We start from the raw sequence: 17,020 nt of genomic DNA on the forward strand, positions 1-17,020 counted from the left end.
AATGCTCCTGCTAGTGACATTCTGGCCGAGTTTAACCAACCTAGAAGCGGAATCGAACTTCTAGTGGACAAACTTCCGTTCCCAAACTACGGAGGCCCTGCCTGCCCCAGCCATCTCTACGTCCTCGCCGAGATCTCGGCAAGATTATTGCTGAACCGCATTCACCACAGCCTCTTCTTCACGGATAACCTGACTATCTACACAAGAGGCAATCCGAATGCCTCTGGCCAAAGTCAATCATCCATACTGCACCCAAACGCATCACTGGTTAGAGTCTGCAGTGAACTTGACCACCAACTTGAGACTTGGTATAATTCACTCCCCGAGATCATCAAGCCGAACCTTGAGGGTTCTCCAAGTGGTGACAAACTTTCATCTCTTTTGAGGCTGCGCTACTGGTCTGCAAAACAAGTCATCTTTCGAGCATTTGTGATCCACGTCACATCCATTGATGACGAGGTTGCTGATCAAGTTCCTCCTTCAGTGTTGGAAATGTGTCGGGTTTGCTTGAACGCCAGTCGGCTTTTCATCATGACTGCAGAGTACATACTCTCCCATCGAACACCGTACACCTACAGCGTCGCTCAGTGGTACGTTTCTCAAAACCAAAGCTCATTGGCATAAATTTATATGCAGGTTGTTGACTTAAGAATGCAGTTGTCTGACAAACATCCTCACGCTCTTTATTGCAGCACGTTCAGACGTGCTACTCGAGTTCATCGGTAGTGATTTTTACGACCTCTGGCATCGGACGATAAATCTTCTAGAACCATGGAGCGAAGACTGTCCCAGCATCTGGTCTGCGCTTCAGATGGTGCAATTGGCGGAGCTTCGACTTAGCCAAGAGTATTAAACATGTTGGGTCTTGGGCAGATTGTCTGCCAAGGCTGGAAGGATAAGAGTACTTACACATTTATGCAGTAAAATTCATATTCTCATAAAAAAGATAAGAATTCTACACACAGGTATTATTCTTGCAATTACTTCCATGGTGATGGATGTTAATAGGCTATTACAAAGTAGCTTAAGATGGGATTCTAGTATATCCCACCGTTAAGTTTACTAAAACTTAATCTACCCCATCAAATGAGCCTTCTCAAAACAGTAACAAGACGAGAGATCAAAACTTATTAAAGAGAAAAGTAGCAGCAAGAGAAATGCTATAAAATGGCCTCGATCATGAAAAGTCCAAGTGTGTAGGGTAAGCGACTTGACAGCTCAGGCGGAAAGTGCGTTGTTCCGCTTCCGCGAGATCTGGCCTTATCATGTGAAGACGTGGAAATCATGATGAAGGCCCCTGTCGTCAGCTATCGTGTACTTGCAAGCTGTCCATGTCGACACAAGTTTCATCATGGTAAGAAATAGAGCATTTGGCTCCGTTGAGGGCATCGCCTTGCTAATATGCGTTTCTAGAATATCTCGTATAATTCTGCCTTGCGGCAGAGCAAGTCTCTCCGCGCGGAGCTCTCCAACCTCAACACCAAACCCCAAGCTTCCCCAGCTGAGATCGGCAACGTGTCTGCCTCGATCGCCTCCTTTACCAAGACCCTCGACGAGTACCAAAGCCTCGCACGTCAGGAGATTGTACCGAAAAAGAAGGATGAGGCATTCGAGCGAGTAAAGAGGTTCCGCGAGGACCTGTCCGACTTTCGATCGCAAGTCGATTCGCTAAAGAAGGTCCGCGAAGACGCACAGCATCAGGCCAATCGCACAGAATTACTTGGGCGAAGGCCGTACAATGCGACACCAGAAAATCCTTATGCGAATGCTACTACGGCAACGCAATCTACTTTTCAACCTCGACACTCGTCCCATCCTAGCGGCCCCTTGACGACTGGCTCCCCCGACGAGATGCGAGAGGCGCATGCGTTCCGAGAGCAAAACTTTTTTGCAAACACGAATCAGGCGCTGGATGACTACATAGCCCGTGGGCAGGCAGTTCTTGGTGACCTTGGCCAGCAGCGTGAGATGATGAAGAACACACAGAAGCGACTTTACAATGTGGCCAACACTCTGGGTGTTAGTGGAGATACCATTCGCATGGTTGAGCGACGTGCGCGAGAGGATAAATGGATCTTCTTTGCTGGAGTGGTCATCTTCTTCCTATTCTGCTGGCTGGTGCTTCATTTCTTGCGATGATGACGGAAGGCGGTGCTGGGATGGGTTGAGAGAGTCCATGTCTACGGGCATTGTACAGCATCAAGGCATCAGCGTTGGCGCTCAGGAGTTCTTTTTTGGGCGAGTTTGTTTTGGTCATGTCATACCACACCTTGAAGCGTATCAAGTACTGCATCCGGGCCAAGAATATTTGAGCTTTCAGTTTATGCATTGCATTCATTACTAGTCGTGATCTTCTCCCTCACCCTCTTTGAGCGCCACCGTAAAGAGTACATCCCTGTCCGTCGTGACCTGCACGATCTGCACGTCGGGCAGGATGTGGTTGCTCGTGCTGAGGCGTCCGCCAATCTCAGTGTGCCAGTCGGTCACGTCCCACTCGAAGCCGTGCGTCGTGATGGTGGCGGGCCCCTTGAGGGGGATGATGCCTACGTATTTGCCAAAGGCGTCCTCCTCGCCGTCCTCTCGGACTTGGATATGATGCGTGCCTGGCTTGAGTAGGAAGGTGAGGCTAGAGCCTGAGAGGAGGTAAACTTTGCCAGAAGCGTAGTTGGGGTCTGTCTGGAAGAGGTAGAGGTGGTGAAGCTGCGAGAGGCCCTGGTCAACGCGACCGCCGATGCCCCCAAGAGCGACGATATCGATTCCACTGGGGTACTCTTTTCGAATCCAGTTGATGGCCTTGGCAAAGTCGGTTGACTCTTGGTCTGCGTCGTGGATAACGGTTGCAGGCGATGGTTGGGAGGAGTAGAAATCGCGAACTGTTGGGGTGAGAGAGTCAAGGTCGCCGATGATGAGCTGCAAGTTGGACTGGGAGGAGTTAATACCACGCTCGGGTCTCAAGGGCCACACATTTCATAGTATACATACGTATTTGCCGTGGAAGGACGAGAGTTGGTGAAGTCGGTTGGCTCCGCCATCGGCTGCCACTCTCACCGAAGCTGTATTCACTTAGCACGGTACATGAGAGCCACGCAGCGCATGATGAGCGATGAATAAAGCTACGTACAGTTCTTCCAGAGCTTGCGCAGGTTAACTCCATTCTTCAAAGGCTGGTTCAAGATGAGTAGAGCAAAGTCTTGAGGACTGTTGTAATCCTGCAGCAGCTTCGCAGGCCGCCATTCGAACGTCTGAGATGCCATGGTGTGAGGCGTGAGGTGTGAGAGCGAGGTGGTCTGATGATGCCCGTTGATGAGCGACTCGTCGGCACTAAAACGTGACTGTATTTGCTTTTTGCGTCTGCTGGTGAATGTGATGAGAGGGAGAAGATGGGTGAATGCGAGACAAACAGAAGGGCCCTTCCCCTCGTTTCCTGTGCGACAAGCTTGTTCTTTGGCTTCTCAACGGGCAGCTGACTTGACTTTTGTGCTAATTAAGCTTTGATGGCACAAACGACCTGGTTCCAGCCAAGAAAAATCAAGCCACGGGTTACCCCAAAAGCTCCCTTTATTTTGTCTTGAGGCGTTGCAATGAGGAAATGATCAGAAATGAGTGGACGCCATCCAAGCTTAGATGTGGGGGAGTATTTGATGGCTGATAAGATCTAGACGGGTGAAAGGCAGAGCTAGGGTGAAGCGGGGAGGGATGGTGTAATTGTTGGTGTTGGAAAGTAAAAGAGCTACTAAGAAGTGATTATTATTAAATAGAAAGCATTTGGTAAATGTATATCTCTAAATTATGGTGCAATTCATTCACAAGCAACCTCATGATCACCTTCAACAGCTGTTGTGATATCACATCTTATCGGAGAATCTCGGCGGCTAAATCACGGCAACATTTTTTTTTCCCTCAGCCGGAATCTCGGCGAACATTTCCAAGCATCATCCATCAATTCGAATTGCTCCACCGGGTGCTGACCAATTCCACCTCCGTGTCTTGAATTTCGAGCTTTGCGCCTTTCTTTTCTATTCTTCTTCACATCCTATAGACATATTATCACCATGTATCGTACAACCTTGCGATCGGCCTCGAGGCCTGTAATTGCTAGTCTGCGCTCAAGCACACTCCGCGCCGCTCCGAGACGATTCGCTTCGACTGCTGCTCCTGCCGACAAGTCCCGGACATGGAAGAGCTCTGTTGCGCGATTGGGTCTGGCTGCTGCGGCCGTGTACTACTACAACACCAGCCCGGTCTTTGCTGAGGAGGCTGTTTGTGAGTATCAATGGTTTGGTTTGGTACAAGGGCATGCGACTGACCTTGCGCCAGCACAAAAGATTGCCGCACCCGCTGCCTTTTCCGACGATGATCTTCCCACAGTCGACTCCGTTCTCGAGGAGAAGCGGAAACATATTAAGAAGCAGAGCCCCGACAAGGCCCCCGAGCCCGAGACCGGTGCCCAGAGCACAGCAGCCGCCGATGGATCACCCGCTGCATTGGAGGAGGAGGCCGGCCAGCAGGGCGCCTTTAACCCCGAGACTGGAGAGATCAACTGGGACTGCCCTTGCCTGGGTGGAATGGCTCACGGACCTTGCGGCGAGGAGTTCAAGACTGCCTTTAGCTGCTTCGTCTTCTCAACTGAGGAGCCCAAGGGAATGGACTGCATCGACAAGTTCCAGTATGTCAAGTGCTAATTGGATATACCTTGAGGTATGCTAATGATTTGATAGGGGCATGCAAGAGTGCTTCAAGAAGTACCCCGAGATTTACGGCGCTGAGCTAGCCGACGACGAAGACGGTGCTCCTACCCCCGACTTTGGCGACGAGCAGCCCGCCCCCGATGCCCAAAAGACTTCTGCCGAGCCCATCGCCCAATCCACACAAACCCCTCCTCCCCAAGAGGCTCAGAAGGAGTCACCAAAGGCCCAGCCTGAGACTGTTCCCGTAGAAAAGAAACCCGAGGTGGAGAAGAAGCAAGAAGAGCCCAAGGTTGAAGTGTCCAGGAGGACTTTGGAGTCGGAGCCTCTGCAATCCCACGACGCAACTGCTGCGAATGCAGAGATTAAGATTCTCGAGCAAGAGGCTGCACGAAAGAAGGCTGAGCAGAAGAAGTAAAAAAAAGGGTGTAAAAAAGATTATGGAGTGGGGTGTTGGCGATGTACGTTTTGTAAGATATCTGGGATCTTGGCATGGGCGGATAGACGCTCATCTCTGTACCAACGCTGTATCATGAAGAGGACGGAACAGAAACGCCATGAATATGTAATAGACGTGATCACATCTCACATTCTCTATTGGCGAAGTGACAATGTTTGGGTACAAGTCGGAGTTCGTCGAGGTTCGTTTTCACACGTGTGGTAGTTGATACAATTATTGTGCCTGTGCGTGTATTGATTGAGATGGGTAATAAGCCGGTATCAAGAGACTATCAAACAGTGCCAAACAATGCAACAAGAAACTGGGACATTCACGCATCCTCGCTCCACCCCTCGGCAGGGAAATAGATGCGCGTCACCAGGCACAGTAGCCTTGTCCCCTGGCTACCTAGGAGGTTCATATACTCCTCGCTTCGCTTTATTATGTCGTTTTCATTGGGACCCCTCTAGGAACCACCCTTCTTGCCCTTGTACAGATACCGTCCAAGAACACCCTCGGCCGCGCTCACGCTGGCGAGGATACCGGCACCAATACCGACGGCCTTCCAGTCGAGCTTGCCCTTCTCGTACAGACCCCAACCCTTGTAGCCCAGGTACGCACTCAGGCCGACAACGGTAGCAAAGTTGGCAATAACAAGACCAGTAGCGCTGCCGTCGGAAAGACGAGAAAATTGTTGGATCAGCCAGTTGTCGGTTTTACGGGCCTTGGCGGCAGCGGCGTCACGCTTTCGCTTCTCCTCACGAGCCTCCTCTTCTCTCTCGATGCGAGCCGCTTGGGTCTCGGTCTTGACGGGCTGGTCGAGGAACTCGGAGTTGACGGTGTGCACAGACGGCAGGTCAACGTCGATGAGGGAAGCGGTGGAGGCGGACTCAGTGGAGATGATCTCAGGAGGCTGAGGAGCAGCAGCCTTGGAGGGGTTAGCTGGAGATTATAAATTTGAGGGTTTTGAAGTAAAACTCACGTCCTGGGGGGACTGCTTGGGTCCGCTGGCAGCAACGTCGGCGTAAGACACTGGAGGGGAAGTTAGTGACTGTTCTCGGCCGAGAGGATGTAACTATGACGTCGGAACTTACTGATGACTTGTGTGATGTGAGGAGAGGTGTTGAGGGTGATTACTGAGAGTGGTATTGTCTCAAAAGACTATGGAATGAAGCAGATTCGACCGACAGAAGATGAAGCCGAGAAAGTGGTGAGAGGAAGAAAGATGGATGGATGGAGGAGAAGATGGCGCCGCATGTGACGCTGATCACGAACCGCCCGCACTTTTGAAGCTACCGCGGTAGGCGATGACGTATGCGGCTCGAGACCCACTCTTGGTCTGGAGAGGAAGAGAAGATAGGCAAAGCAGGATTTTTAGTCGCAATTGGAGTCCAGGAACAAGAAAAAGGGACGAATTAAAAGACGCAATTGGATAATCCATGGCCATGATGAGGTTTAATCCAATTGTGTCTTTGTTAACCTCGGGTTTTGAGCAATTGAGTGCTGACTCATATTGACTGTGTCTATCTCTTACCATCCCTTCCAAGGAATCCATGCCTCTCTAACAATCCCTTCTTCATCAGCGACATAATACACGTAAAACGCCGCCGCAGTGATGCATGCGTGATTGCACCACAATTCGACCCGCTGCCCAACCTCAAAGTCGTCCTCGACCCTTCGTCCGTCCTCGCTGGTGCCCAAGATGCCGTGTTCCTGCGAGAGTCGCACCACGCCCCACGCCTGCTTGCCCACCACGCGGCCGAATCCGGTGAAGGCGCTCGCCTCGCGCGACAGCGCAATCACGCCCGCGTTGACGAGCGCCTCGTTCCTCTCTGGGTATACGCTGCACACCTCGGCCGCCACCGAGACGGCTTGCTGGGCTTCGGTTACAAGTCCCGTTGATACTTGCTGGAGGTCGTTGCTGGGGAAGTTTCCTGCATGGAGTTCGAGCTTGATGTTGGCTGGCATTGAAGCTTTGAGGCTCTCCACTACGTGTGCTGTTGGTGTGCTGCCCACCGAGATGACGATGTTGCGGTCTGAGGGGAGGAGTTTGGCTGCTGAAAGCACGCTGGATACTTCAACGTTGAGGGTCTCCTCAGCTTCGTTTCGCGACCTGCCCGCGTACGAGTGTCCGGCGTGACAGTAAAATCCGTAGATGCTAACTGCCGATGACTGTTCAGCGCGCTCTACCAGATTATTGAGGGCTTGGCTGTTGGTCTCCACCCCCGCTCGGTGCGAGCCGACATCTAGCTTGACAAAGATGTCCCAGGGCTGCTTGCTCGAGTCTGACTGCTCAAGAAGCGCTATTTGCTGCTCATTGTCCACCATGAGGAGGATGCGTAGCGATTTTCGGAGCTCAACCAGTCTTGGCAGAATGCTAGGGTAGACGGGAAGACCGTACAGACACTGCGTCCTCACTCAGCTTCTCCTCAATCTTGCTACTTTGCGGGGAATCCTTACCTCGTCCAGGATGCCCTCTTTCACCAGGGGCAGGGCACCCTTGATCTCGGGAATGGTGGAGGCGACGATACCCCTGTATTTGCCGCCCGCGAGCATCATCCTCGTCACCTCGAGGGACTACAGAAACGGTAAGCTTTCTGGAGCGATCAATTGCTTGTGAAACGTACCTTGAGCGTTTTTACATGAGGTCTGAAGCCGATACCGAGCTTCTCGACGTCGCGGTGTAGAGTGTCGACATTTTGCTTGAGGACGGGGAGATTGATGACGAGGGATGGCGTGGGGAGCTCAGAAATGGGCTTTCCGATGTAAGATTTGTAGTTTTCGAGTGAGTGATCCATGATTGAAGTCGTGATTGAGGTTTGTGTATGTTGGAGGAGGAGGATGGTTGTTATGGACGTGGGGTTGACCAAGGAGGGGGGTTGAGGTTGTATATGCCGCAGCTTGAACAGAGAAGCCCTCCGTGCTCGGAACTTGACGTTCTACAAATAAAGAACAAGAATAATTGAATGCGTGAATTGTCGCGTTCCTCAAGATGAGGAGTCCACGGGTCAAGTATTTACGCTGGCGGTGTCTAGATGTAGGGCCGATTACTAACTCACCGCGGTAAAGTGTTTGATTCGCCGCGGGAAACACGCTCGATAACGATGGGGCCGCTGTTTGAGGTGTTTACCAGGTTCAGTCAATTGAGTTGTTTTATGGGAGGATGATTGAATATTCTCCAACTCTTAGCCTTTCTGGTGCTTTTGTGGTTTGGATTGTATCATGGTTAATGAGGAAAAGTGAGTGTGAATATGGTTCGTGGCTGTACGTTGAATAGTTTCAGGATCGTGATGATGGGGTTATGGAGTATTAAGATGGTATTTATATACTCGAGAGCGTGTGACAAGTTTCCTCTCATGGCTATTTTAAATGCGATATGTGAGTCCTTAGAAAGAGATATCTTATTGCACTTTTTCTTCAACACATTCTGTCGAGATCAAGAACAAGCCTTGCTTCGTCAGTTGAATGTGATTCATTTATTATACACTATCCATGAGTCTCGTTCCGTCGTATATCATCATAGTCGAGGCGTCCATGATCAAAACGCCAAAGTTAAAGAAAGATCACGGTGGACCAGGTTCATTTTTCTTCCGCTATCACACCTCTCGATCTCAATATCGGACCAAGTTCCTTGAGTCTCACCGGCTTCGTCAGGAACAAGTCCACACCGCTCACCACCGCCTCCCGTTGTGCTTCTTCAGAAGCTAATCCTGTTAGGGCCAGTATAAGGGCAGGTCTCAGACCGTGCCGTTGTTCGAAAGCTCTGATCCTCCGCGTGGCTTCAAAGCCGTCCATGATGGGCATTGAAATGTCCATTAGAATGCAGACGTAGCGTCCGGAATCCATTTCATAGGCCGAAAGGGCTTCTTGACCGTTTATCGCGGTCTGATAAGGCTGCTTGAGTTTCTTCATGTAGGATGTTAGAATTTTGAGATTGATGACGTTGTCGTCGACAAGGAGGAATTCCGGCGCCGTAAAGTAATCCCGGGATGGACTTGGCGTCTCCTCGGAGCTGAGAGGGAACGGTGTCCCGGGGCTAGCGAAAGGGGCTAGAAGACTATCCCTCCTGTTTAGTTCGGGTTCTGTCGTCGTTTGTGTTGTAGTAGTAGGTGACATTGCGCCTGTTTGAGCGATTGTCCATCGATGAAGGGCAAGAGAAAAGGCTCTTGCAAGCTTGCGGGGACCAAGGCTAGAGAGATATTAGTTGATATTCTAAACAAACAAGTACAACGAGCAACTTACGGTTGAGAGATGAACTCAAATATCCCATGACGGGGAGTGGCCTTGGTACCTGTGGCGTACTGATACGCAGTCTGAGCATTGGCGCAAAGAACAACGCCAGGGACATCCGACAGCAGCTCTTGTGCAGAAACTGGTTGCTCAAGACTATCCTCGGACCAAATTATAAGATCTGGAACCAACTGCTTCGACTCCAGCTCAGAGTTTACCTCCATGTGCATCCAGTCACGACATATGTTTTGCACCAGCACATCTGGAGTCTCCATCGTGGTTGAGGGGGAGCCATCCCCAGTGACCTCGTGTTTGCTAGAGTCGAGCATTCTGACGCGCAGACCACGAAGTTTGCGCAGCTGACTATTGAATTCCTCCCCGCCCTCTGCTGATGGAGTGGCAGGTCTAGGGCGAGAATCCTCCAGCGACATGGGCAGCGAGACGGTCACTGTAGTCCCAACCCCTATCCGGCTGCTCACAGAGATGTGACCGCCAAGCTGCGTCGTCATCTGCTTGACAAAGCTCAACCCGACGCCCGTGCCCGACGAGAGGTAGTTTTCCTGCGCAAACGGCTTGAAGATGCTGTTCTGGAGAAAGTCCTCCCCGATGCCCACTCCTGTGTCGGCAACCGTGAGAGTTACCCAGCGCTCTTTGCTCGAGGGAGACAGGATGCTTGTTTGCTGGAGTGAGACTTTGATAACGCCTCGGTGGGTGTACTTGAGCGAGTTGCCAAAGAGGTTCATGACGATGCGACGCATTGGGCCGGGATGCGTGTCGAACGCCCAGGAGCAGGATGGATCGACTGCCAGAAACACGGCGACGTCTCCAAAGCTCGTTCGAGGATTCCCTGTTGTTGCTGAAGAGCCGAGTTCTTCCATGGCCTGCATGGAATCGAGCCGGCGGATTGAAGCAATGTCGTGGTGGCTGCCTCGCTTCGGGGGGTGTCTCGATAGTTGTGCGATGGAGAGGTGCTGGAAGTTGAAGCCCGCGTATACGCTCTCCATGACCTCTTCGACAAGGATGTCTAGGTGAACTGTCTTGCGGAGCGGCTTCATGGCGGTCATGAATGAGGAAGCTCTGTTAAGGCCCTGTCCCTCGGTCTTGGTGCCCTGCGGGTCTTCATGGGAGGCGAGGCTGTTGACTTTGGAGTATTCGAGGAGGTGGTCGATAGTGTCGGACAGTGTCCGGCAGCAAGTCTCGATGGTGTGGACTATGTTTTGCTGCGGAATGCTAAGACAAGTGTCGTTCAAAAGCTCGACGCTCAAGACAGCGCCATGCAGAGGCGATCGTAGCTCGTGGGAGAGTGAACCCAGGGCATCAGACTTGGCCTTGTCCGACGCCATGGTTTCAATCCTAAATGCTTCGGATGCGGCCAAGACGCCGAGGGCGCGGAGATAAGTAAGGTCGAGGCCGAGAGTAAAGGTACGGTTCGGCGCAAGCGTGTGGAGGAAGCCGCCGGCAGACCAGCGCTCCTTTCGCGGGTCCCAGATAGGTACGAAAGCGACGCTACGGGCGTTTGGGAATGTTTCGAGAAGAACACTGGCCTCTTTCGGCTGTAATCGTGGTTTCTCCCCTTGGCTCGCTGCAAAGGGCTGCCACTTGGGCATCACAGCTGCCTCAGACTCATGGCCGATGAATGGAGAGAGGGGGGAGTCTTGCTTGGAGTTTTCGGGTAGATCATCTGGTTGGAGCTCACCGTTGGTTCCAAAGTTAAAGACATGACCCTTTGGGTACCGTTGAATCATGCGCGCGAGAAGAGTTTGAGGTAGCGGTACGTGTGTGGCCTCGACAGCGTCGTCTGGTGTTGGAGGCTTGACGTTCGACGTGCCGAGGATTTGACAGGGAGACATTGGGCGTTCTTCGGAAGATACGACAGTGTGGGCGCTCTCGCTTCCGCTGTAGCTAAAGGTCGACGGTCGGCGAGTTGCTAGATCCTCGTCTGCTAGGTCTGAAGGAGAGGTCGAGAACTCGAGTAGGTCAGCGTTAAGGAAGAGGCATCCGTCGGCCTCCAGGGCACTCTGAACGATGTCTGCAGCTTTAGAAAAGACCTCGTTTGTGGTGTTGAGAGATCGTTTTGAGTACTGTGTCGTCTCCTGCTTCACTGGCGACGTCCTCGAACCTGACTGGTTAGTGGTGTGTGATGTACTGGTCACAGTCGTGGGCAATTCAGTACTCGATGAAGGCGTATCCTGTAAAGTTGTTGCTTCCACAGCACTTCCCAAGTCCATAGGCCGTTGCTCCCCCACGGGACCAGGGGATTTGATCGTGTCCGGAGTACTTGCAGGCTGCTCCCCGGAAAAGGCCGAGTTGTTCTCGACAAAATCTCGCAAGCCCCTGCTCATGCGTTCGGTCCGCCTCTGGGGTTTTCGGAGACTCGTGGCTTCAAGGTGTCCCATGACTGCCCTTGACAGTTCTTGAAGAAGCCGTGAGTGTTGGTCGTTCCATGCAGCTCCAGGACTCGTGTCCATGACACAGAGGACGCCGATGTTGACACCCCTATCTGTGCGGATGGGCACGGCGGCGTAGAACCTAGCTTGGCTGCCAGGTTGGCAGTAGGGCTTGGAGGCGAAGCGTGGATCGGAGACGAGGTCCTCTACCACGAGGATGGGCAGCTCGTCGTCAGTGTTGCCCTCGAGGAAGTACCCGAACTCGTCGCCACAGAGGGTATGCTCGCAGACACCATGGACACGGGGGATTGCAGTGCCGCATAACCAGAGAGTTTCATAATTGCGGGCACTCTCGGATAAGCTGGGGATTAGAGAGATGGTTGGTGTAGCTTCTGCAACGATATATTGGTAGGACTGGTCAAACAGGGAGATAAGAGACCGCGCCGTGCCAGTCTGGCTGGCGGCGAGTCGAGCCAGAGCAGTCAAGATAGCATCAGGGCAGGTGACGAGCTCAGAGCTCGGGATGGGAGCTCCATCGTCGTTGAACTTGACGTTGGAGAATAAAGCGTCGTCGTATCTAGAAGCTTGGTTAGCCATGCAGGCAGGAAAGTGAATGGGGAGAAGACCGTGTCACCTAAAGGTCTCCCTCTCTCGAGTGGCCTCGCAAACGGGCGTTCTCTTAGGGACCCTTGCTCCCTCGACCACAGCCATTGTACCGACTCAGACCCTCGCAGCGCAAAGCTGTGAGTGACATGGGTAGACGACAAGGTAGAGATGACGGCTACGACAGCAGCCCTCGAGGCAGGACAAAGAAGCTCTCAATCCCTCAAGAATAGCATACGATATGCAGCATCGGATTTCCAATTTTGCCCCCCTCTCTCTCTCTCCCAACGGAAAAAAAAGAGAGATCCCTGGGATTGCTTTTGTTCTGGAGACGCGTCGTGGTCTAGACCGGGCGATTCTGCAACAGTCGCCACCCACGGCCTACCCTTGGCGGGGCTTGCCTAGGTCCCCCCGTCAGCATGGCGTATTTTAACGAGCGATTGCTGTTTCGTTTTTGGTACATGGTGGTACCGCCATGTGTCATTGGCGGGAAACGGTCTTTCTGATCGCCAGGGGCGTGACGGGGAAAGGGAATCGATGGATGGTTCGGACCACTCCGCTGGGTTCGGGAGTTTTTGAAGTTGTGGATAAAGCCTTGGCTTTGTTGGACGGAGGCAGCCAAAGCATGTGATGGATGAAACTGGGCTTGCATTCAAGTCTTGCATGACCGATCTGGTGGCTTTTAATAACTTGATCATTACTGGTAACTCAGGTCAAGTTACTCCGTATTTAATATATAGCATTATTCGAGGCCAGGTCTCTCGGTAGAAGTGAGACAAAATGGCCCATGCTAATGTCGCTTGGTTATCAGTGACAACTAGCAACAGCTTAAAAGTTGCCGCACTAAAAAGTGCACACGTGTGTCTGAAAGGTTCCCTGCATCTCACAACATGACTCATTCGATTCTTTCCTTGTTTAGAGCCTGGATCTCCCCGTCCGCGCAATCAACTTCTCAAGAAAGTTGCCACAGCGGCCATTGCCCCATGACCTCCGGCCTTGGCGCATTCCAGGTTCTTTGTACAGTAACGCACTAACGTTAATTGACCCGTGGAATTGACACCTATCTAGTCAGCTGTCCCAAGGTGCAATTCGGGCATCGACAGGGATGATGACCAAGCATAAGAGGCGAGAAAAAGGATACACTCTTAGCCACTTTCTCAGCACTATAAATCAAGTACCGGCTTTTCTCCCACTACCTCTTACCACTTGATGCTTAATAGACCTTTAATAGATCTCCAGCGCTAAGCAGTGAGATCATTATAGTGAGCTAATCGAGAGAAGTATCCTGATAAGGTAGGAAAGAGGCTCCACAAATACGGAAATCGCACCTTAGGTCAGTGTAGGGGATCATAGGGGCATGTCCATGTCTATCTGACCAACTTGCCAAGACTTTTACTATGCCTTCTTGACAACGTCTGAGATGCAGCCCTTCAAAACCAAGGTGCCAGCTGGACTTTTTATTGCCGCCTCTTGGCCTTTCTTTGCCAAGCTGAATTCAAGACATTGAGGGATAACCCTGGGAACTGCAACGTCACGTGAAGAATCGAGACACTAATCAAACTCTACCCACAACCCAACTCCATCTCTGACCGGCTGTTCCTCCTCCTCCCCGATGCAACTTTTGCCCACAAGGACCAACTACAAGAGGCGATAACTACACGCTTGAGAATATGGCGTTTCCAATTGCACTCCCCCAATTCGCCCTGGCGTCAACCATGTGCCTTTCTCTGTCAGGAACCTATATGGCCCTCTCTCCTCCCCTGCAGGCCAAACCCGTCACAAAGTCGGCACCCTCAACCGGCGACTCGATGCGATGGCTGCGTCTTACAGAAAAGCACAGCACCAAGGTCATCCTGGCCCCGTTAGCTGTGTTGGGGTTGCATACCTCAAGTTTGGTATTATTGTATCACAAGTCGCGACCAGAGACCATCCTCCCATACATTTTCAACGGACTTGATACGGATCTCATAACGTGGTCAAAAGCAACCTCGATACCGCTGGCCCTCATCCTCTGTGCTGGAATCCCTCTACGCATCGCATCTTATGCTTCGCTGGGTCACAATTTCACGTTTGCCCTGACCGAGCCGGATCAACTAAAGACAACTGGAATCTACCATTATCTGCAGCATCCGGGCTACACTGGAATCGCAGTTCTAGCCGTGTGCAACGTGTTGTTGCTGGGGAGGACAGATGGTATCCTTAGTTGCTGGATCCCAAGGTCATGATATAGTGTCGTGAGTCGTTTGATGTGGGGGTTAGTTCCTGCTGGACTGTCAGTGATTATGTTTGGCATCTGGACAAGGGTGAAAGAGGAAGAAAGGATGCTTCAGGCCACGTTTGGCCAAGAATGGGAGCAATGGCATCAAAGAACGGCGCGGTTCATTCCTTGGGTTTTGTAATCTCGCAGCATTTTTGCAACTTTTCACTTTGCCAAACACAGACTTGACTACTTCAAACAGGACTTTCGCGCATAATGATGTTATTATACAAGTGCTTCTTCAGTGGCACTAAACTGTACCTCTATGAAGGCACAAGTTCTAATGAGCGCGGGCTTTGGAATTATCTCAGAAACCATCCAACAAGATGGTACGAAACACATTATTCACTATTATAGCATGGTGAAGCCGAATTGGACTAAGAATCGAAGTTTTCCAAGGTCTACCTATGACCGTCTATAAGTAAAAGTACAATAGCAGGAAGGCTATCCTTAACGCATGTGAATAATAACAGAGCGGTAATAAAATGAAGCATTGTACACCAGAACCAGCTGGTAATTGTTTCTTTTTCCCGAAGGTAAATGGAATGATGTCTTTGACTTGTGCTCTTGTCCAAGGTCGTCTTGTTTGTTTGCCAATCCCTGATTGACCAACTGCGGTAGTTGTCTGTTAAGCTCTAGACGGTCTTGGTGAGAGTGTCCTTGGCTCCGTTTCCGTCGGCAGTATTTGGGTTATCTAGAAGTTCGAACTCGGAGGTGTCCTTATCCTCTCGCGTGACCAAGTTCTTCTCCAACAGAACAAACAGAAAGCCAGCGCCAGCAAAGGCTAGTGAGACGTACCAGACCCTCTTCAAGCTTTCCTCGTACAGAGTAATAATGGCATCTTGAATCTCTCTTGGGAAAGAGTTGATAAAGGCTTTCGATGCTTTCTCGTATGCTTGACCTCGCTCCAGCCCTGCTTGAAGCTCGGGGTCGTTTACCGCCTCGGTGGTTGCAAGGAGTTGATCGAAGCGGTTTCCAAAAACAGCAGCAGGTACGCTCACGGCAAAGATGGTGGCAACGCTTCTAACAAAGGCAAAGGCGCCTGTGCTGGCGGCATTGAGGCTGTCGGGAATGTCGGCCTGAATGGCTGTCAAGAGGGAAGGGTTTGGCATGCCGATTGACCATCCGAAGATAAGTTGAAGAATGACCCAAACCGCCATGCTTGAGTTGCGATCGAGGAGGGTGAATGTTCCAACAGAGATTATCTGAAGGGCAAAGCTGGCGATGTGAACGGCCTTGAAGCGACCAAGCTTGCTGACCACGATTCCACCAATCAAGCCGCTGACGCAAAAGGTGACAGAGAACGGGATGATCTGTACTCCAGAGCGGGAAGGGGTTGAACGCTTCACCGCCTGAAAGTAGACAGGAAGGAAATAGAGAGGAGCATACGAGAGCATGAGTTGCATAAATGTCGCTAGGAAGGCTGCCACCGAGGTTCTATTTCCGAACAGGGCTTTGGGCATAGCGGGATGCTTGCAGAGAGGCGAGACTTGGTAGAAGAAGAAGGCGACGATGCCGATTATCCCGATGATGAAGCTGACGATGATGGCGGGAGCTGACCACTCGTATCGCGTTCCTCCATACGTCAAGGCGTAGAGTAACGAGGAGATTGACCCGCAGAGGATGAAAAGTCCGATGAAATCAATCTTTTTGAGACTTTCTTTGGTGGACTCGTTATTTTTCGGTCGTTGCACGTTGAGGAACAGGAACAACAGCATCAAGCAGAGCCCGCAGAATGGGAGGTTGATGTAAAAGACCCATCTCCACGATGCTCGATCGACCAAGATGCCACCTAGGAAAGGACCAGCCACAGATCCAAGGACGATGAAGAAAAACATCAACCCCATGAACTGTCCGCGTTCTCGCAGTGGAAGAAGGTCGCAGATGATGATCTCGACCAGGACGTTGATGCCCGCGGCCCCAAGCCCCTGGATGGTTCGACCGCCAATCAGCATGCTTGCTGAGGTTGCTCCTCCGCAGATACCACTGCCCAGGGCGAAGATTCCTAGGGCTGTGATCATGGGCCATCGTCGACCCCAGATATCGGCCAGTTGGCTGTAAAGGGGCTGCACGGCCGCACTAATATGTGTGAGCTTAGATTCAGGGGAAGTGGCCAGTTCGCCCAGAAGAGTTCTTACCTGGTGAGAAAAAATACATTGACCATCCAAATGTAGTCTTCTCCTGCATTCACAGCGCGCGAGATGGAAGGTAAAGCTGTCGAGACAACAGCGCCCTCGAGAGCGCTCAGAAATGCTGAAATAGAAAGTGAAATGAAGACAGCCCAGAAACGCCATCCACGACCAGCCTTGGGTTTGTCGGGGGGAGGTTGAACCTCGGGCACATCTTGAGGCATCTCGGGTTCTTGATGAGTGTTTTGACTTCCAGAAGACATCAGTTCTCGCTGACTGCTGCGGCTCAT

General features: G+C 51.6%; 7 protein-coding genes across 7 annotated transcripts; 3 read left to right on the forward strand and 4 right to left on the reverse strand.

Moving 5' to 3' along the window:
* The first annotated feature begins 1,307 nt into the window (after positions 1 to 1,307).
* NECHADRAFT_70152 (uncharacterized protein) lies at positions 1,308 to 2,323 on the forward strand. The gene is made up of 2 exons (XM_003044663.1): positions 1,308 to 1,354; positions 1,414 to 2,323. The coding sequence occupies exons 1-2, from the start codon at positions 1,352 to 1,354 to the stop codon at positions 2,137 to 2,139; spliced, it is 729 nt and encodes a 242-aa protein (XP_003044709.1). The 5' UTR covers positions 1,308 to 1,351; the 3' UTR covers positions 2,140 to 2,323.
* On the reverse strand, positions 2,308 to 3,349 carry NECHADRAFT_61902 (uncharacterized protein). The gene is made up of 3 exons (XM_003045078.1): positions 3,122 to 3,349; positions 2,983 to 3,053; positions 2,308 to 2,922 (listed from the first exon to the last, which is right to left on the reverse strand). The coding sequence occupies exons 1-3, from the start codon at positions 3,252 to 3,254 to the stop codon at positions 2,341 to 2,343; spliced, it is 786 nt and encodes a 261-aa protein (XP_003045124.1). The 5' UTR covers positions 3,255 to 3,349; the 3' UTR covers positions 2,308 to 2,340.
* A 703-nt stretch (positions 3,350 to 4,052) lies between these two features.
* Positions 4,053 to 4,785, forward strand: NECHADRAFT_18469 (uncharacterized protein; the record flags this gene model as incomplete). The annotated part of the gene is made up of 3 exons (XM_003044664.1): positions 4,053 to 4,263; positions 4,318 to 4,666; positions 4,719 to 4,785. Coding segments are annotated over 3 exons (627 nt in total), but the record flags the coding sequence as incomplete, so codon positions are not given.
* A 575-nt stretch (positions 4,786 to 5,360) lies between these two features.
* Positions 5,361 to 7,922, reverse strand: NECHADRAFT_100868 (uncharacterized protein; the record flags this gene model as incomplete). The annotated part of the gene is made up of 7 exons (XM_003045079.1): positions 5,361 to 6,052; positions 6,107 to 6,156; positions 6,219 to 6,260; positions 6,400 to 6,463; positions 6,691 to 7,530; positions 7,585 to 7,701; positions 7,752 to 7,922. 7 exons carry the CDS (start codon positions 7,920 to 7,922, stop codon positions 5,591 to 5,593), a joined length of 1,746 nt encoding a protein of 581 aa, XP_003045125.1. The 3' UTR covers positions 5,361 to 5,590.
* Positions 7,923 to 8,703: 781 nt separating this feature from the next.
* Positions 8,704 to 12,452, reverse strand: NECHADRAFT_43774 (uncharacterized protein; the record flags this gene model as incomplete). The annotated part of the gene is made up of 3 exons (XM_003045080.1): positions 8,704 to 9,313; positions 9,367 to 12,318; positions 12,376 to 12,452. 3 exons carry the CDS (start codon positions 12,450 to 12,452, stop codon positions 8,704 to 8,706), a joined length of 3,639 nt encoding a protein of 1,212 aa, XP_003045126.1.
* A 1,520-nt stretch (positions 12,453 to 13,972) lies between these two features.
* Positions 13,973 to 14,776, forward strand: NECHADRAFT_70163 (uncharacterized protein). The gene is given in 2 exon segments (XM_003044665.1): positions 13,973 to 14,562; positions 14,575 to 14,776. 2 exon segments carry the CDS (start codon positions 14,015 to 14,017, stop codon positions 14,741 to 14,743), a joined length of 717 nt encoding a protein of 238 aa, XP_003044711.1. The 5' UTR covers positions 13,973 to 14,014; the 3' UTR covers positions 14,744 to 14,776.
* Positions 14,777 to 14,973: 197 nt separating this feature from the next.
* On the reverse strand, positions 14,974 to 17,020 carry NECHADRAFT_100870 (uncharacterized protein; the record flags this gene model as incomplete). Its single annotated transcript, XM_003045081.1, has 2 exons — positions 14,974 to 16,680; positions 16,740 to 17,020. 2 exons carry the CDS (start codon positions 17,018 to 17,020, stop codon positions 15,237 to 15,239), a joined length of 1,725 nt encoding a protein of 574 aa, XP_003045127.1. The 3' UTR covers positions 14,974 to 15,236.

Source organism: Fusarium vanettenii (genome assembly GCF_000151355.1).
Source record: "Fusarium vanettenii 77-13-4 chromosome 6 genomic scaffold NECHAsca_20_chr6_4_0, whole genome shotgun sequence".
Taxonomy (NCBI): Eukaryota; Fungi; Ascomycota; class Sordariomycetes; order Hypocreales; family Nectriaceae; genus Fusarium; species Fusarium vanettenii.

Excerpts from the sequence above, each read along its gene's own strand:
- NECHADRAFT_61902 (XM_003045078.1), bottom strand. The coding sequence starts at position 3,254 with ATGGCATCTCAGACGTTCGAATGGCGGCCTGCGAAGCTGCTGCAGGAT. Across the intron at positions 3,054-3,121 it reads GCGCAAGCTCTGGAAGAACT|CTTCGGTGAGAGTGGCAGCC; the intron begins GTACGTAGCTTT and ends AAGTGAATACAG. Across the intron at positions 2,923-2,982 it reads CGTCCTTCCACGGCAAATAC|TCCAACTTGCAGCTCATCAT; the intron begins GTATGTATACTA and ends AACTCCTCCCAG.
- NECHADRAFT_70163 (XM_003044665.1), top strand. The coding sequence starts at position 14,015 with ATGGCGTTTCCAATTGCACTCCCCCAATTCGCCCTGGCGTCAACCATG.